Source organism: Phoca vitulina, unplaced genomic scaffold (assembly GCF_004348235.1).
Source record: "Phoca vitulina isolate PV1807 unplaced genomic scaffold, GSC_HSeal_1.0 scaffold41, whole genome shotgun sequence".
In the NCBI taxonomy this organism is placed as follows: domain Eukaryota; kingdom Metazoa; phylum Chordata; class Mammalia; order Carnivora; family Phocidae; genus Phoca; species Phoca vitulina.
In genome coordinates this window covers 3,341,262-3,361,640 of record NW_022589744.1, presented here as the reverse complement: position 1 = coordinate 3,361,640, position 20,379 = coordinate 3,341,262, and the positions used below count along the sequence as shown (strand labels likewise).

The 20,379-nt window shown below is 36.1% G+C and overlaps 1 protein-coding gene across 1 annotated transcript in view; it reads left to right on the top strand.

The window, feature by feature from the left end:
* BPTF (bromodomain PHD finger transcription factor) overlaps nt 1-20,379 on the top strand; it is a 144,745-nt gene that overhangs the window by 65,913 nt on the left and 58,453 nt on the right. The window contains exons 6-9 of the mRNA XM_032429970.1: nt 6,107-6,295; nt 10,876-11,063; nt 12,798-13,153; nt 13,703-13,834. Coding sequence (XP_032285861.1) covers nt 6,107-6,295; nt 10,876-11,063; nt 12,798-13,153; nt 13,703-13,834 — 865 coding nt within the window. The remainder of the gene's footprint in view (nt 1-6,106; nt 6,296-10,875; nt 11,064-12,797; nt 13,154-13,702; nt 13,835-20,379) is intronic.

Genomic DNA, 20,379 nt, shown 5'->3' with positions numbered 1-20,379 from the left:
CCTCCTGATCGTGCTCATGCACTCTCTCTCAAATGAATGAATAAAATCTTTAGAAAAAAAAAAAGGAAATTCAGAGGCTGTTGGTAGTAGATGCTGAACCAATGTATTAGCCTCACTGAGTTGATCCGTAAAGCTTTTGGAGCTTCTGCAGTTAAATAATCTTTTGTTTCTTATCCTTTTTAGTAGGTTTGGTTTTAGTTTCTAGTCGTATACATTCTGGTTACTTACTTTACCTCATTTTTTTTTCCTTTAAAAAAAAATTCCCCTTTTCACTTCAGATAGAAAAGTTACTTGTTTTCTTTGTAGTTTTTTGCTTAGAATTTTGTTTTTTAGGCTTTGGTGTTACTGTTTAGAAGTTGAAGATCAAGATCTACATGTAATTTTGGTTTGAGGGATGACTACAAAACTTACCCTATTTTTATTCATTGACAGTGTTTGTTATGTCTAATGAAGATAGTATTGTAAATACCAAAATCTGTAATATTTGCCATAGGGCTAGAACATTTGGACTTTGAAGTTTAAAACCTACATCTTGGTAGGCGATACCTTTTTGGTGGTATTTTGAAGCAACGGGCTTCAGATTTCCTTAAATCTACAGGCAAATGAAGTAAAGAAGTGAAGAGTTGTAGAACAGTTACTTGAAGTTTGGTTTTTTGTTTATTTATTTATAGTAATTTCTACATCCAATGTAGGGCTCAGTCCCTCGACCCCAAGATCAGGAGTCACATGCTTTTCTGACTGAGTCAGCCAGATGCCCCTAGAACAATTATTTAAAACAACAACAACAACAACAACCAGGGCATCGAGGTGGCTCAGTCGGTTAAGCATCCAACTCTTGATCTCAGCTCAGGTCTTGATCTCAGGGTCATGAGTTTGAGCTGTACGTTGGGCTCCACACTGGGCGTGGAGACTACTTTAGAAAAAAAACCAAAAACCAACAACTAAAATCAGTATTCTAAACTGAAATGGAGGAAAACACTGTTTTCCACTTAAGACAGATTAACTTTGGACGAACTAACAAAACTATGTTTATGAATTTGTAGTCCTCAGCTTATTATCGCCTTGAGAGTTTAAATGGATACAATCTGAATTCAGTTTGCTTTCAGTGGGTTATTGGCTTTTTTAGATGAGAATACCTGGTAAGGGATTGATTGCCTATTCTTGTATGAAGTACCATTATCTCCCTGATAGCAGAAAACACTTTCTCTAAAGTATTTTAAGATGTGTACAGTCAGAATCTCTTAAGTTCCTATCCCAGAATTTTCTTAGTTTACCATACTTGGAGTATATTATGTGCTAATATTTTAAGTTTTTGTGGGCTGGTCTAGAGTCTAATCTCTTTTTCTTATTCTCTGAGACAATGCACTCAGAGCTCATGAGGGGATATCTTTATATATTGCTTCATTATTGGAGAAGATGATATTTAGACCATTATTCATGAGGACTACTACACTTTACAAATCTAGATCTTACAGCTGTAAAAAGAATGGTTAGTGAAGAATTTGATATTATTTGTGAGAGACTTCTTTTGTTCCAGATTTTTCTGAGTTAGTTGATTTTATTACTGGTTTGTAGCTGTCAGATGTTAAATTTGGCATTTTGAAATCCTTCATATAAAATTTTTTTACTATAAATATTTTTACACATACATAAAAGTTAAGAGTATAATGACCGCACCCACATTGCCATATATCTAACACTTATATAAAAAAGAATTATCAAATTTTGTCATACTTGCTTTACCCATGATTTTTTTTAACTCCTTGTTTTTTCTTTTTTTGGCTCAAAAAATGTTTTCCTCTTTGACCCTAGGTGTACAATGTTAGATAAATCACAATCCTTAGTTAATTGTACTCATCATTGGCCATTGTGTAGTATCCCTTACTTTATTCATTCAGGTTTTAAATTACTTAATAATGAAAATAAACACCTAGGAATCTGTCACCCCAAACAAAAGGCTAAGTCCTGCTTTGAAACTAACCTGCATCTATAATCACCCCCCCAGTCTCATCCTCTGCCTCCCTCTCCCTTACCTGAAGTAGTTGTCACTCTGAATCCTGTGTTCACTAACATCTTCTTTTGTTTTTATAAGGGATACACAGTAGAATCAAGACTGTTGATACTGGAGATCAAAGTGATATATAATTCACATGCTTTTGCTTCATTGAGTTGATTTATATAATTTGCTAAAAACTATATATTTTTCTTTTAGTTGTTTTAAACTTTATTCCAAGTGTATTGTGTTAAATATATATTAAGTGTATTGTGTTAAGTGTAAATTTTTGGAACTTAATTTTTTCACTTTATATTACTAATATAATGTTGTATGTTGCTGGAGTTCTTTCATATTAATTGTATTGTAATATTCCTCTGTGCAACTATACCACAGTTTTTTTTATCCCCTTTCTTATTAATATGATTTTGGGTTCTTTCCTGCTGCAGTATTTTAAAGCAAATCCCAGACATCATGCTACACCAATCTTATATACATCTCTAAAAAATATGAACATTTTCTTACATAATTACAGTGCCATTGTCATTTTAATAAAATTGATAGCAATTCCTTAATATCATCTACTGTTCTGTCAGTTTAAATTTCCTCACTTAAAAAAAAATTTTTTTTTTTTTTTACATTTGTTGTGTTTGTAATAACTCCAAATAAGGTTCCCATATGACATGACAGTTGATTTTATATCTCTTGAGTCTCTTAGTCTAGAGTACTCTCCCCTTCCCCGACTTTTTTCCTCTATACACTGTTGACTTGTTGAAGAATCATAGTGTATCTTGCTATGGGATATCCCACGTTCAGGATTTGTCTGTTTCCTTCCTCTTAGTGTTCTTTAATTTATTCTAAAATCTTGATTAAAATCATTTTTTAACTGTTTTTGGCAAGAATATTCCATAAGCTATGTGCTGGGTACTTCATATCATATAGCATCAAAAGGCTCATGATGTCTGTTTGTGGTCTGCCTTTATAAATGCTGAAATTGATCAGTGAGTTCAGGTAGTGACATTGTAACCTCTCATTCATTGATGATCATTTCAGAATCAGTTATTTGTTTGGAGATTATAATATGGTGGTTTTTAATTCTATCTTTTTTTCTGTATTTGTTTAGCTGGAATTCTGTGAAGAATTTTCCCTCATTAACTGAGGCTGTTTGAATACTTTGAAATGTAGTTAGAGCAGGAATAAATGTTCAGTTATTTTTCAGAATCAGGAGTTGGTGTCCAGTTACCTTCAGTAGTGATTCATGAGTTACGGACTTTTACACAGGGGCATGGCTTTCTAATTTTAAATATCTGTTTGAACTCATGGGTCTTTATGTATTCAATTTGTTTTAGTCAGTTGTAGTTTTTCATTTTGCTTATATTGACCAGCACAAGCCCCTTCATGTTGGCTTTTGAGTCCTTTTTCCATGACCCTGGTAGTCTTAGAGGGCTTCCCTGCTTTTTTTTTTTTTTTTTAATATTTTATTTATTTATTTATTTGACAGAGAGAGAGAGACAGTGAGAGAGGGAACACAAGCAGGGGGAGTGGGAGAAGGAGAAGCAGGCTTCCCGCCGAGCAGAGAGCCCGATGTGGGGTTCGATCCCAGCACCCTGGGATCATGACCTGAGCCGAAGGCAGACGCCTAACGACTAAGCCACCCAGGCGCCCCAAGAGCTTCCCTGCTTTTTGACAGAATAAGATGTATGAGGCTTATCTTACATATTTCCTACCCCAGACCTGGAATCAGTCATTCCTCCAAGAGGTCCTGGTTCCTTTTAGTGGGGAATGATATTAGAGACCACAATCTGGGCCCAGAGGTATTTACTGCTCTTGGGCTGTTATTGCCTTTAGGCTTTTTTGGTGGATCGTGTTAGGAAATATGTATTTTTGAAAAGAAAAAGATCATCAGTTCATATTGACATTTCAAATTCAGATTGAGGATTGCATACTTAGGTTTTTTTTTTTCCTTTTCCTTTTTCTTTCTTTCTTTTTATTTTCCCCTTGGTTTTAAACTTGTATCTCTTCCCTTACACTGAAAGCTTTAGTTCCTAACAGAGTAGTAACTTAATTACACATTTGCTTTGTCCTGATATGGGTGTCCATTAATAATAACATTATTAATATATGTCTTATTAACATCTTGGTGTACATTAATAAGAAATGATTTTATATATCGTAGTAATTTTGTAATACCACTATTACTGCTAGCAGTAAGACCACTAAATAGTATTTAAGATGATTTTTATAGTTCTTTATTGATACTAATGCCATATTTCTAGTAAAGACATACAGTCAAAATACTGTGTTCCAGAGTCACTTAAAATAATTTTTTTCTCTGTGTGGTTATGCCAGCAACTTTTGATATACAACTAGGTTAATTTGTTTCAGTTTTCACTTTTTAGGGATTGCATTTCTAACTTTAATTTTTAGAAAAATGTAAAGCATTTACATGATTCCAAAATCAAATTGTATAACTGTGTACAGAGAGTTTTCACATCTGTCCTTTACCTCTCTAGGTAATCATTTCTTTTCCATTCCTCATAGGTAGCCACATTTGTTAATTTTGGGTTATTTTCCCAGTGTTTTTAAATCTTTGTAAATAAAGGCAAAATCTATATTTCTCTCCCCTTCTTACACAGAAGTTAGCATACTGTAACTGCTCTTCTGCACTTTTCCTTTTACATTTAATCATTCATGTGTGGATCTGGTGATTTCCCCAATCCTTGTTGTGATACATGATATTTCATTGTGTATATCACCTTTTATTCAATTAGTGCCCCATCGATGGACATTTTGTCTGTGGTCTTTTGCCATTATAAATAATGCTGCAATGAATAGCTCTGTAAATAAGTAATTTAGTGTTTTTACCAGTGTATTTTGGGATAGATTTCAGGACATGGGATTGGTAGGTTAAGAATGCATGTGGGGGCGCCTGGGTGGCTCAGATGGTTAAGCGTCTGCCTTCGGCTCAGGTCATGATCCCGGGGTCCTGGGATCGAGTCCCACGTCGGGCTCCTGGCTCGGCGGGGAGCCTGTTTCTCCCTCTCCCTCTGCCTCTCTCCCTGCTCATGCTCTCTCTCTCTCTCTGTGAAAAAAAAAAAAAAAAAAAAGAATGCATGTGTAGAAATTGTCAGTTCCTTTTTATCCACTTTGTCCCATTTTTCACTCCTGCTGTATTATGTGGGAGTGCCTATTAACAAACTGCCTCTTTACCTGAATGTATTGTGGGGTCTTGGATTTTTGTCAGCCAGATAGCTGGGAAGCTCCATATAGTTTTACTTTGCATTTCTTTTAGTTTGAATTAAGTGAGCATTTCCCCAAATGTTTAAAGGCCATTTTCTTTTCTTTTGTGACTGCTTATAGATTTTTTTTGTTTTTCTGTCAGGTTGTTGAGATTTTTTTCTTAAAAAAATTAATAGGAGCTCATTATACATTAGGGATAGCCTTTGTGATATATCGCCAACCCCTTTTTAACTTAGGTGATTTAAAGACTATCTTAGTGACAAAATGAAATAAGGAAGGAGGCTCTTAATTTCTGAACTATCATGGAAAGACCTAGGCTTTCAGTTCATGGTAGTGTTCATTTTGATATACTTTTAGGAATAGTATTCTTAGTGATAACTATTAAATTGTTCTTAAAATTTACAATGACTTCAGCATTACCTTCTAGTTAATTTGGGAGCACAGAATTCAAGCAGAAAATCTTAGAGATAAATAATCTAGTTTAATGCTGTTTCTAAAACTGACTACTTTTTGAAAAGTAAGAGTATAAATTTCAGATTTTGAGGGATTATCTCAAAACCACTTCTAAGTTTTGTGGGGTAGTTATATCACTTTATTCTTCTTCTTCAGCTCTGGGGTATCTGAAAGATTGTCTGCCTTGTACTAGAGACTAAGATGACAAGAGTCTGAGTTAGTAGACTGAGAGACTTCAAAAATAACTCATAGGGTGTTGCTTTATAGATCTCAGACATGGCATTCTTCATATGTGAGCAGCATTTCTTTTTAAAGTCTAGCTTTGTAATGCAGTCCTCAAACAATTAAATGTCTTTTCTGACAACGTAGTTACTTTTCATGTGATTTCTAATCTAAAAATCAGATATTCTATTTTTCTAGAAGAACCTAACAAGACATGTGACAGCAGTAACACTAGTGCTCCCACTACCTCCATCCAGCCTAATCTGGAAAACAGTAACAGCAGCAGTGAACTAGATCCTTCCCAGAGTGAATCTGCTAAGGCAGCTGATGAGCCTGAAAATGGAGAAAGAGAGTCTCACACACCTGTCTCTATTCAAGAAGAGATAGGTAAGAATACACTTCATCCATTAAAGCGAACTTTTTAATTTTTTAATTTTTAATTTTTTAGATAAAAGTTTGATGGGGTGGGAAGACTTAGATTTTCTTTTCCTCTTTTTTTCTCTTTTTTTTCTTTTTTTGAACACAAGTAGCACTTGTCATTGTTTTTATTTAAAAAAATGCAAAAGCACCCAGGAAAAAATAAATCTTTAGTACCCCCTCCCCAAAGGTAACCACGGTCAATGATTTGGTGTGTAACATTTTCTGTCTTTCTCCATGTGGTTACATTAATGTATGTATGTTTACCAAAAGGTTTTTTTTAATTAATTTTTTTTTTACATAAATGGAATCATTCTGCATGCATTGTTCTGCATCTTGCTTTTTTTCACTCAGTAATACATATAGGGGATCTTTTCATGATATAAATTGAATTCATTCTTTTTTTTTTTTTTAAACTGCTGCATGGTACTCCACAGTATGGATGAACAGTAATTCATTTACTATTTCTCTGTTAGTGGGCATACAGGCTGTTAACAGTTTTTTTTCTTATTACAAATAGTAGTGCTTTTTTTTTTTTTTTTTGACATCCTCAGCATATATCTGTGTACTTACGCAAGTATTTCTGGCAGTATAGGAACAGTAAGTGGAATTGCTGGGTCACATGGTAGGTACATTTTTAAAATAGTGATGACTGCTGCTTAGTTGTACATTAAAAGGGATTTATACCAATAATTTACATACATATGTATTTTTTCATACTCTCACCTAAATTCAACATCAGTCTCTTTTTTGCTAATGATGAAAAATATTTCATTTAAAAATTTGCATATCTCTGCTTACTAATGTTTTTAGTTTCTCTTTATGTGTTTGTTGAACTTTCAAGTGAATTGCTTATATCTTCTCATTTTTTCCTATTGCGTTTTGATAGTTTTTCTTAATGAATCATAGGAATGCTTTATGTATTATGGCTGTTATCTTTGATTTTATGTATATACTTATACAGTCATTGCTTGTTTTAACTCTTCCTGTTATCTTGTTATATAGAAACTTTTATATTTTTATATAGTTAAATTTACTAATTTTTTTCTTTAGGGTTTGTCTGGATTTTGTGTCTTACTAAGGAAGATCCTATCCCAAGCATATACATGTTTTACAGTAATTTCACATAATACTTGTGTAACTTTGTTTTTAATCCTGCTGTATAATTTTGTGTATGGTAGGAGATGGAGATCTGTTTTAATTAGAACTTGTTTTCAGTTGCAAGCTACCAAACCAGCTTAAACTAGCTTAAGTGAAAAGGGAAATTAACTAGCTCATGTAATTGGAAAGTCCAAACCATCATCAGGCATAACTGGACCCCCAGGTATCAAAGCTTTTCTGTCTTCCTCTCTTTCTCTCCACCTTTTGATGTGCATATGTTTGTGTGTTAACTTCATTCTCTCCTAATACAGACAGGCTTTTTCCAAGTGGCAGGGAAGATGGCATCAGCGGTTTGTATTCATATCTTCCCAAGGTCTGTGACCCAAAGGCAAGGCCCCTACTCCTGCTCCAAATCAAAAGTCCTTGAGGAAGGAATTTGAGTGACCTATCTTGGACATATTGTTCCCACCCCTGTGGCCAGGGCAGGCAAGGTATTATAATTGATGGCTCCAGCAAAAGTATATGATTAGAGTGGGGTAGGAATGGTTTTCCAAAGAAAGAGGAATGCTGAGAAGATAGGAAACAAATATCCCCACAGTTAACACCTTTGGTAGCTCAGCACAGACATATTTACTCAAATTCAAAAATGCTTCTGCTTAACACAATGCAAAGATCTCACCCACACCTGAGGATTTTTTCAAAAACTTCCCAGAATTACCTCTGGTAGTTGTAACTTTATTTAGAACTTCTGTGTGTTGTGTATTATTTTTGATTAGGTCTGGATATAGTTTCTCTCAATCTCACAATCTGTGAGCCAAATTATGAATTTAACTGCCTGTCACACTTGTTATCCTGATAGTGGAGGGTGTTCTGGCTGCCCTTGTTTTTTTGGGAGGATGGCTGTGGATGAAACGTGAGAAATATATGGGAAGATCCCCCTTCTGGAGGCCATTCTGCTTTAGCAGCTAGTTCCTGCTGGCTGTTGTCAGGGATGGGTTGTTGGGGATTTGGCAGTAGCACTCCCTCATAAATTCCCTGGGTACCCAGCCGAGTCCCCATTACCCAGAAACTCTTCTCAGGGTCTCTGAAGGTAAAGCCCCTCTACTTGCTCTGTTGGTCTGCTTTGCAGACCCAATTCCCTAGCCTTCGGGTGAATGAAGTCCTGCCTAGGCAGAATTCTGCCTCCTGCCATCCTTAAACAATGAGCTCTAGAGGCTGGGGTAAAGCAGCTCTGTATTCTGCCTCCAGGCTGCATGGCAGTGATTCACTCCTTTATGATAGGAATGTGGCCTTTGGGCAGGGGGTGTTAGATAAGCCTTGTTCCCTTTCTCAGCCCTTTCAAGTTCTTACCCCCAGGGATGAATTTTCTGCCTCCTTTCCCTTATTTTATTAAACTTAGCAAGTGTCAGGGTGCCTGACTGGCTCAGTCGGAAGAGTATGCGACTCTTGATCTCCGGGTCATGAGTTCGAGCCCCACGTTGAGGGTAGAGATTACTTAAATAAATAAACTTAGAAAAACAACACCTTAGCAAGTGTCAAAGGATTGACTCTCAGCTGTATTGGATCTTTGGCTCTAAATTGAAGGGCTTTTAAAAAGCACTCTGCCTTCCCTTTCTGCTTTTAGGAAGTGCAGCTTAGATAAGATGCTGTCTAAAAAGTCTTTATTGTAGGACCGTATAGATGGCCCCAGGAAGTAGCCACCATAGTCAGTATCTTGACATAAAACTTCAGCATGGGTAGACTCATGGTCTGAGACCCAAGAGAAAATTGTTGATAGTCTGATTAACTGCTTTGCTGTCACACATTGAAGGTTTCTACTTTCCAGCCTGGGATGGAAAAACACCCGGTATCCCTTACCCATCTTGATTCAGTCAGTGCCATATTTTGGGGTCAAAAATCTTAAAATACTCTGGATTATTTAGAATTTTTTGGCTTTAAGTGACAGAAATCCACCAAACTTGCTTAAAATAAAAAGGGAATTTAATTGGGTCATGCAATTGGGAAGTCTAGAGGTAGTAACAGACAGCTTCAGGTGCATTATTGGACCATGGGCACCAAATGAGGTTATCATGGGTCTTCCTCTTACCCCACTCCCCCCCCCCCCCCCCTGCCCCCCTGATGAGCTTATTGTCTCATATTTTTAAAAGTTTTTTCCCATGTTGTGGGATAAAAAGTAGACAGCCTCTAATTTATACTCTTTTTGTTCGCTAACACAAAAAGCAAAACTGGGGCGCCTGGCTGGCTCAGCTGGAAGAGCATACGACCCTTGGTCTTGGGGTTGTGAGTTCAAGCCCCATGTTGGGTGTAGAGATTACTTAAATAATAAATAAACAACTTTAAAAAAACCCTTTATCCATCTCCAGATTTAAAAAATTAGAGTAGTATGCTGAATGGCTTGGGACAGTCACTGTGGCCAGGTGGTTATGTGCTCTGTCAGGCTAAGCTGGGTGACGTTGTTCACCCAATATGGTAGGATACCTTGATTTATAGCCCTCGCTGAATCATGATTGAAGTGGGGGAAAAGCATCTGCACAAAGGAAAGAAATGGTGTTGGTCAGATAAAATTAAGAAATGTTTCCTGAATTGTCTTTTGTATTTTTCAAAATAGCCAGTTTTCCCAATCTAATTTTTTTCTCTACTCAAAATGCCATCTTTATAATGTATAGTATATAGTAAATTTTATGTTTGGCCTTTCATTTGCCAGTGACACACTATTGTTCATGTTAAAGAGCTTAAATTAAACAGAGAGAGAAATCTTGTTCAACTATCTGGCCAATGGAAATTGGATAGTGATATGATAGTTTTAAGAATGTAGAGAAATTTTCAGCAAAGTGAGATTCTTGGCAAAGCAGTAATTGCCCCTTGGTGGTGCAGTCTGTGGCTTTAAAAAATTAAGTTGTTAAGAAAATGTGAGAGGCCTTTATTATAGTGAAAAAACTAATTTAGTTGATTTCACATGTATAATTATTTGCATACACAGATAATTCTAGGTTCCTTAGGTGAAAATTCACTTGGCATTTATGTTTATAAGCTTTAAATCATTAGGTATTTAAACAGTTTCAATGGAAATCTTTCTAAAATTAATTATACCCTTTACTTTTTGTACAGGATCCATATTGAATATATAAGGCAGTGTTTTATTAGTGTGCATTTTGAGTTATGATGTTTGTTGCTTATACATTTGTAGTAGCCCTTCATGTTTTCTAGTACATGAGCTTTGAAATGATAACCTGGCATGTTTGAATTTTCTGTAAAATAATAAGTGACTCACAGTAAAGGTCTTTTAAGTAAAACCTTTAAGAATTAATATATTTGCTTTGGCCATTCAAGGACTTTTTGTTTACTTTCTGGATCTTAGATGTGCATCAGATAAGAGTTTTGGATAAGTAAGGTGTTGTTATAAATAACTTACTGTTAGCAATTACTTTTGGCTTTTCATCTGATAACAGGTGATTTCAAATCAGAGAAGTCTAATGGGGAAATAAGTGAGTCTCCTGGAGCTGGAAGAGGGGCATCTGGGTCAACTCGAATTATCACCAGATTACGGAATCCAGACAGCAAACTTAGCCAGCTGAAGAGCCAACAGGTGGCAGCTGCAGCCCATGAAGCAAATAAATTATTTAAGGAGGGCAAAGAGGTATGTTCTTTCTGTTTAAAACAAAAATCTCTGGAATGTGAAATAATTTTATTTATCCGACCTGAAAAGTAGGGGCAGGAAGTTTGTAGACCTACTTTTGAATTGTATTTTTCTACTTTCAAGAGTGTAGTGGGTAGCAGGTTAAAAGTGGTTAGGTTTATAACACATATAATACATATTTTATATAATAAATATAGTTGTGTACCCAAATTTCACTTCATGTGGGGAAATGCTGTAATTGGGTGGTATACTTTCTTACTATATGGTTAGTTTTATTGTATATAATTCTAAAGAGATAGAGGCTTCTTTTTCACATAAGTAAAAAGTACACTATTTGTGGGCTTTAGTAAAGAGTTATAGGTGATTTAATGCTCAGTTCTAGCTATAACAATTTTTTTAAAGATTTTATTTATTTATTAGAGCATGAGCAGGGAGGAGGGGCAGAGGGAGAGGGAGAAGTAGACTCCCTGCTGAGCAGGGAAGCCCGACACGGGGCTCCATCCCAGGACCCTGAGATCATAACCTGAGCCAAAGGCAGACGCTTAACCTACTGAGCCACCCAGGCCCCCCCTTTAAAGATTTCTTTATTATTTTAGAGAGAGAAAGAGTATGCACAAAAGAGGGGGGCAGAGGGTAAGGGAGAGAGAACATCTCAAGCAGACTCCCCACTAAGCAAGGAACCCAATGAGGGGCTTGATCTCACAACTCTGAGATCATGACCTGAGCTGAAATCAAGAGTCAGACACTTAACCGACTGAGCCACGCAGGTGTCCCTAGTATTTTTATTTTAATTTTTATTTTATATTTCTTAAGAAGTAATTGCTACACCCAATGTGGGGCTCGAACTCACAACCCAAAGATCAAAGAGTCATACACTTTACCGACTGAGCCAGCCAGGCGCCGCAGCTAGGATTTAGTATTTCTGTTTCTCAGCTGGCCAGGGTGGCAGAATCATGCCACAACTGTGTCTCCCATATTTAAGAATTATTTGCAAGGTAGATATGCAAGAATATATAGTGTTTTTTTCTAAACATCATAGGAATTTCTTTAAAGCAATAGCTTCTAAGCTGGTTTTTCACTCTGACCCTCAGTATGACATTTTTCATAGCAACCCAGTACACACATTCAGAAATTTCCTGAAATAGTATTTTACCTTACCATGTGGGAAGCACTCTGGTATTTTCTCTTTTAGTCTAGTTGATTGTGTTGTATTTTGTTTTTTTAAAAGTTGAGAAAGATCCACTATTGATCTCACGGTTCACTAAAGGATTGGGATCAGCTGTTTGAAAACATGCTTTTAAAGTATCCATGGGCTGTCATACTAAAGCTGGAATAATAAAAGGAGCAGACAAAAATATATTTTTAGGAATATATTTTTTGGGGAATAGTACATGTAATGCCTTCCTTTTTCCCTACCCTGTATATTATAAGCTTGAAGTAATGATTGGTGAATGAGGTACACATGTGGTTTTGTGTGTATATTTGAGATACTTAAAAATACTTCATAATGTCTGACATATAATAGGCACTTAGTAGAGGTTCTTTTTATGGGAAGATCTTGGTGGTTTAATTATAAACAGGTGTAGCTTTTAACTTCACTTACAGATTTCAAACGTTCAGTTGTAAGATATACCTGAACTTTATTTGGAATGATAAATCACAGGTTATTGAAAGACAATTGATCAAGTTTACATATTTGATATGAATAATGAGTCTTTTTATTTTCTTGGTCAGGTACTGGTAGTTAACTCTCAAGGAGAAATTTCACGGTTGAGCACCAAAAAGGAAGTGGTCATGAAAGGAAATATCAACAATTATTTTAAGTTGGGTCAAGAAGGGAAGTATCGTGTCTACCACAATCAGTACTCCACCAATTCATTTGCTTTGAATAAGCACCAGCACAGAGAAGATCATGATAAGAGAAGACATCTTGCACATAAATTCTGTCTGACTCCAGCAGGAGAGTTCAAATGGAATGGTTCTGTCCATGGGTCCAAAGTTCTTACCATATCTACTCTGAGACTGACTATCACCCAGCTAGAAAACAATATCCCTTCATCCTTTCTTCATCCAAATTGGGCTTCACACAGGTAAAGGAAACTAAGGTTCATTTATTGTTGTGAATATACTAAATATTTACAAAATGATTATTGCAGGTGCTCACTTGAAACTCATTACCAATGAATTGAATGAAGTCAGTTTAGTTAAGCAAAACACTGAGGACATTAGGGATGTGAGTATACTTCTAAGTTACTGGACCAACATTAGCATTTGGAAGATTTCTGGAAAGCAGTCTTCATCCCTGGAGTCAAGAGGAGGCCAAAGTTCCAGAACACTGTAGGAGGTTTAAGGAGTTGGAAGACTAATTAATCTCTGGGATTCCTTCTAGTGTTGAAAATCTATGATTCACGGGTCCTGTCCCTGTGCTTTAATAAAACCACCATTTTGCACCAAAAAAAAAAAAAAAAACAAAAAAACTATGATTCTGTGAGGTAGGAATTTCCAGTAGCAGTATATTTAAACCTGCTTAGCCTAGAAACATATGCTCTATGAGATGGAGACAGAAATTACAGCTCTTGTGGTTTTAATTTAAGACCCAACAAGTAAAATAACTTTTTTCCCCTCCTTCTGAAATACAGGGCAAATTGGATCAAAGCAGTTCAGATGTGTAGCAAACCCAGAGAATTTGCACTGGCTTTAGCGATTTTGGAGTGTGCAGTCAAACCTGTTGTGATGCTACCAATATGGCGAGAATCTTTAGGACACACCAGGTAAGTGAGTTCTGAGCCTTGTAAATGGTATACCATACTCCCTTTTGGAATATTAGCCTATTAATAATGACAGTTAATGTATTTAAAAGGTCATATTACATATTAAATTTAACTCTTCCTGGCCTTGTTTTCCTCCTCTATGAGATGTAACATGAATAAATATTATTTCTTATTTTTTTAAAGTAAAAATTAGCATATATATTGAATAGAAAGAGCACTCACATTTTTTGAATATTCTAGAATGTTTCAGTTACTGTGCTAGGCATCTGATTTACTTAGAATTGAACGTCCAAACATCATTCAGCTCCTAAGTAGACCCAGAGTTGTGTGACTTCAGCAGAAGGTTAAAAAAAATGATAAATTTTGTGACTTGAATCTGCTTTTTAATTCTAGTGGATTTAATTTTATTTAGTTTTTAAAAAGTTATCACTATAAAAACTAACATAAGCTTATGGTAAAAAAATGTAAATTACTATTCAAAGTGAAAAGAAAGAATCATTTTACCTTCCCTGCCCTTCTACGGAGCCCATTCTGAAGGTATGATACTGTTATTTTGTTAATATAAATATATTTTGTTTTGCTTCCCACATCTGTGTTTTATTTTATAATGAAAAGTTTTTTTAAGAAAAGTAGTTTACACCTACTAAATTTTCATCTGCTAAGGATTGCTCTCAGTTGTTTTTTGTTTTTTTTGTGTGTGTGTGTGTTTTCCTTACATAAATCTTATACTTTGTTTTCTCTCTTTTCTACCTCCTGTTTTGAATGTAATTGCTGCTACCAGTAGAGGCTTCCACAAGTGGAATGGATTTAATTCTGCCTGGGGTTAAAAAAAGAGGGTTAAGTTCAGGTGCTATAGACTGCATGCTAGGAGAGGAGCGCTGAATGGCGGGCATGCTTTTATTCTGCTTCTTATTGATCTCTTTTATCAAGGTAGAGCAAGGAGAGAGTCAGAGGCAACTGTGAAGCAATACTCTTGAGTTTCTGTTGCTCCTTCTTGCATTTACCTCCAGACATGCCCAAAACTGTTCTGTCCCAACGTTCTTCTATTCAATGGTCATCCTGAAGCTAATGTTGGTGGGCCAAGCAGCCATGTCTCTGGTGACAGAGATCAGTACTTCGAGAACTGAAGCTTAGCTAAATGTTGTTAAATAAACTCCAGTACTCAAACATAACTTAAAGTGACTAAATCATACCTTTTATAAATTCATTTCTCAATTTTAAACATTCCAATGGAAGATGGAATTCAACTTTTTTTTTTTAATCGAGTTTGTTTTTTTTTCTTCCTGGTTTGTCATTATGACTAGCCTTCTAAACATGTTACTTAGAGTTATAAAATTATATCATGAATTGTATTTGTATTAGTATGACACATCTAGTAATATATATGAAAGAACTCTTTTTTAATATGAGGTAAAGTAGAATGCTCTGAATTTTTAAAAAAATTAGAGACTGAGATTCAGAAAAATTAGAGATTAATAATAGGACTCTAACTTCTCTCAATACTATGGTCAAAAACTTCCAGGTGACAACCTTCTCTAAGACTTGACCCTAAGGAACTGTTTACAAATTCAGCCAATGATTTTATTCATTAAATGATTGTTTATTATGATAGTCAATAATAAAGCTTTGAGAGCCTTCTAAATATCTAACAGTTGCAGAACATTTTAAAAATAGTAAATTAAGATTTTTTTTGAGAAAATTATAAAGTCTTTGTTGAAAAACAACATATTAGGTATGGAAGAATACCTAAATAAATAGAAGTATATTTCATGTTCATGTATAGGAATACTCAGTGTCTTAAATTTTTCTCATGTTATTACATAATTAATTACGTAATTATGTAATTATTAATTCCAATAGCATGAATAATTATCATTGGGCTTAATAATTATCATTAATTCCAATAGCATGAATAATTAACATTTCATTTGACAAGATTAAAAATTTTATATGGAAAGGGCAACAGTAGGGTTTACATCTAAAGGACAGGGTAGAGGGATGCCTGGGTGGCTCAGTCAGTTAAGCGTCTGCCTTCGGCTCAGGTCATGAACCCAAGAATCCTGGGATCGAGTCCTGAGTCAGGCTTCCTGCTCGGAGGGAAGTCTGCTCTTCCCTCTGCCTGCCGCTCCCCTTGCTGTGCTGTATCTCTCTCTCTCTCTCTCTCTCTTTGACAAATAAATAAAATATTAAAAAAAGAAAAAAGAAAAGAAAGGGCAGGGTAGAAAGACTTGTCCTACCAGATAACAAAACTTACTTGGTAGCTATAATAATACTGTGGTATAGATGCAAAGATAAATAGACCAGTGGTACAGAATAAACCATCCAGAAAGAGACCAGCCCATATATAGACATGTAATAGATGATAGAGTAGCATTTTAGAAAGATTGAACTCTTCAGTAGCAGGTGTGATGAGGCAATTTGAGTTATCTATATGGGGAAAATTGGATCCCATTCTTCTTATCATACACAGTAGTCAGTTCCAGGTAGAGTAAATCCTAAATGTGAAAAGCAAAACTCCCAGGAAGAAAATATAAGAGATTATGATTTTGGAACGAAGAAAGTTCCCTCCTTCCCTCCCTTCCTGTCTCCTCTGCTTCCTTCCCTTCTTCCTTCTATCTCATTTCCCTTTTCCCCTTGCCTCTCCTTCCCATATTTTTTCCTTCTCCCTCCCCTCCTCCCATACTTCATTCCTTTTCTCTTACTCTTGATTGTTTTTTACCTTCCTGATTCATTATGTTTCAGAACATACCAAAGTGTGGCATTATTTCTCCCGTTTATAAGCTGTTATCCATCAGATAAGAATGAGTGTGCATATATGTGTCTGTGTGTCTGCTGTTACTACGGGTGACTTTCCTTTTTCATGTCTAATATTATGATACATACATAAGATTGTAATATATAAGCAAGAATGGGTCATAATAAAATAACACTTGTGAATTCATCAACCAGTTTAAAAAATAAGAACATTATCATTATTGCATCTACTTTGCATTCACATTACCTTGCCTCCCCTGAGAGATAATTGTAATTTTTAAGTTTGTGTTTTGTTATACCCATTCTTTGACTATGTAGTTTTATCACATATGTATAGATCAGTGAATGGTGGATTGTTTCCTGTTGTTTGAGTTTCATAATCATGTGTCATCCTAAAAAACTAAGTCATAGATGGGTTAAAAGGAATTTTTATTTTTTTATCATACTATAATTAAAGGAGGGTTAGTATTCACAATATATTCAAGAACTTCTATAGTTCAGTAAGAAAAAAATCAAACCATTTAGTAGGAAAAAAGGCCAAAGATACAAATATAATTCATAGGAGACACAAATAGCCAAAAACATGAAAATTTCCCTGGTAAGGTGAGGTAAATGCACATTAAAACTAGGGACTATTATTTCATACCTATCAGATTGTTAAAAATTTAAAGAATATAGGCAAATATGTGACATAATAGGAAGAGAATTCTGATACACTGCTGATAAAAGAGCAAGGAGGGAAATGGTTGCTGCAACCATGTTAAAGAATCATTTGGTAAAAACAAAGTTCAAAATACAATTCTACTCCTAACTCAGTACCTTAGAGAGACCTTACATGTGTACATGAGAAGACATGTAGGAAGATTTTTTTTTTTAGTAGATTCCACGCCCATTGTGGAGCCCAATGCAGGACTTGAACTCACGACCCTGAGATCGAGACCTGAGCTGAGATCAAGAGTCGGCTGCTTAACTGACTGAGCCACCCAGGCGCCCCAAGATGTTTCTTACAGTATTTTGTAATGGTGAAATTTGGTAACAGTCCCTAACTGTCCATAATTAGGCACATTTAAGTTACGGTGTGATTCTGTAATGGGCCATTATACAGCCATGAAACTAGAGCAAGTGTCAGCGAGATTGAATCTCATAAATGTACAATAGAGTTAAAACAGTTCTTTTCTTAAAAACAAATGTAGTATGATTCTATTTATGTAAAAGCATGTATTCTAGTATAAAATACTGTTTATGGATACAGACATTTGTGGTAAAAGTTTAAAGAAATGCAAGAGCTGTATGCTTGAAATCTAAGAAATACACTTCTAAATAAATAACAAATGTTCAAAAAAAATTGTAATGGAAACTAGAAAACACTTTGAATTGAACGTTCACGAGAATCCTACGTATATTGAAATTTGTAGGCTGCCACTAAAGAGTACCCTGGGGGAAATTGGTAGTCTTCAATGCTTGCATTAGAAAAGAAGAACTACAGCGGCGCCTGGGTGGCTCAGTCGTTAAGCGTCTGCCTTCGGCTCAGGTCATGATCCCAGGGTCCTGGGATCGAGCCCCGCATCGGGCTCCCTGCTCGGCCAGGAGCCTGCTTCTCCCTCTCCCACTCCCCCTGCTTATGTTCCCTCTCTAGCTGTCTCTCTCTCTCTGTCAAATAAATAAAATAAAATCTTAAAAAAAAAAAAAAAAAGAAAAGAACTACAAATTAATTAGCTAGGTATACATCTCAAGAAGTCACCCCGAAGACAGGAAATATTAAGAACTGTTGAATATTAAATATTTGATGAAATAGAGAACATACCTTAGATTCCCATTATAATTTACAAACCTCTGATGAGATTATCAGGAAAGAAAAAATAAAGGGGAAAACACAAATATCAAAAATAGAAAAGGGGCTATGCCAATCAGTGTTTCTGATTCACTCTCACTGGCCCTAGGGATTTTAAACCTTCAGAGGGTCCACTAACATAGTGTTCAGGCTTCCTGTATCCATAGAGGAAGGGCCCACTGGGCTTCTAGTTTTGGGTAGAAGGATTGGGGAAGAGGGTCCCCAGTCCCCCACCCCCATCTCAGTTATTAGACAGTAGGGTATGGGCCACGCTCTCTTCTCAGGCAGGAAAAGGATTTCTGGTTCAGTTTAAAGGATGTGACTGTACCTGTCAGTAAGGAGGTGGGCAGGACCAGACGACTTCATAAGGAAGTTCTGCAGATTTCAGGTAATAGGTAATTCTATTCAGACTCTTCCATAAAATGGGAAAAGAAGGAAATCTTGCAGATTATTATTTGTTAGTATAACACTATTATAAAACTTGATACATAGTAATGGACAAAAGATAACTAGAAAATTATGGCCCTGTCTCCTTTATTAATATTTATCGTTGGTTAATAATTAATGGCAAATAGATGTGCATTCAGGTACTCCTAAAACATTAGCATATATATTCAGGAGTAAATTTTTAAAATTATAAACCATGGCTAAATTGGCTTCCCCTAGACATGGAAGACTTGTCCACTCTTAGGAAATATCATGCTATTTTAAGAAGTCAAAGAGCGAAAACTTTGATCATCTCATTAGATACCAAGAAGGTATAAGTTCATTAATTCTTTTTTTTTTTTTTAAAGATTTTATTTATTTATTTGAGACAGAGAGAATGAGAGAGAGAGAGCACATGAGAGGGGGGAGGGTCAGAGGGAGAAGCAGGCTCCCCCCCGAGCAGGGAGCCCAATGTGGGACTCGATCCAGGGACTCCAGGATCATGACCTGAGCCGAAGGCAGTCGCTTAACCAACTGAGCCACCCAGGCGCCCAAGTTCATTAATTCTTGTTTAAAAAAATCTTAACTAGGAATAGAGAATAGCTTTTTTTGTTTTTTTTCCCCATAAAGATGTATTCCAAACCAAACCATCATGCTTTCTTGATATGTTCCCATTAAAAGTGGAACAAAACAAAAATGCCCACTATCGATGCTTTTTAACTTTTCTTAAAAGTGTTAGCTAATGCAGTTAGTCAAGAGAAATAAAACATACATATATATGTGTGTGTTATGTGTATGTATGTATGTATGTATGTATGTATGTGTTGACGGATAAGGCATAATTATTATATGCAGCTTAAAAACCCCAAGAAAATTGAAAAACTATCAGAAACAATCTGAAAACTAAATAAAGATCTTATTTATTTATTTGAGAGAGAGGACACGCGCGTGTGTACAAGTTGGGGGTGGAGCAGAGGGAGAGGGAGAAGCAGACTCCCTGCTGAGCAGGGAGCCAAATGTGGGGCTCGATCCCAGGACCCAGGGATCATGACCGGAGCTGCAGTCAGATGCTTAACCGACTGAGCCACCCAGGCATCCCCAGAACAATACATTTTATGTAACAGTAACCATGTAGAAAATACCATGGGAGTTCTGAGTTAAAATAACAAATTGTATAAATACATTTCATTTTGTTCCCTGCTTAACTCCCTGAAAACCGTGGCAAGGGGATTTTTTTAAAGCATAAACCCACAGAGAATAGGAGAACAACAGAGAATACAGCAGCAGTAAAGCCGTGGAAGCAGTAATACAGGTGAACAAATGGTAACCTGCCTAAGAAGGCCATAGCCCAAGTCAGTGGGGAGAAGTGAGAACTTTCCCAAGTCACACCAGAGAGTCATCTGAAGGCATAGGTGCAGAAGGTCCATAGCAGTCCATTTGGGATCATATCTGTGCAGTGTCCTTACTTCCACACAGTCCTGCCAGATAACCATGAGTATGGTGAGCCCAGTGTCTTCCAGGCCTCACTCAGACC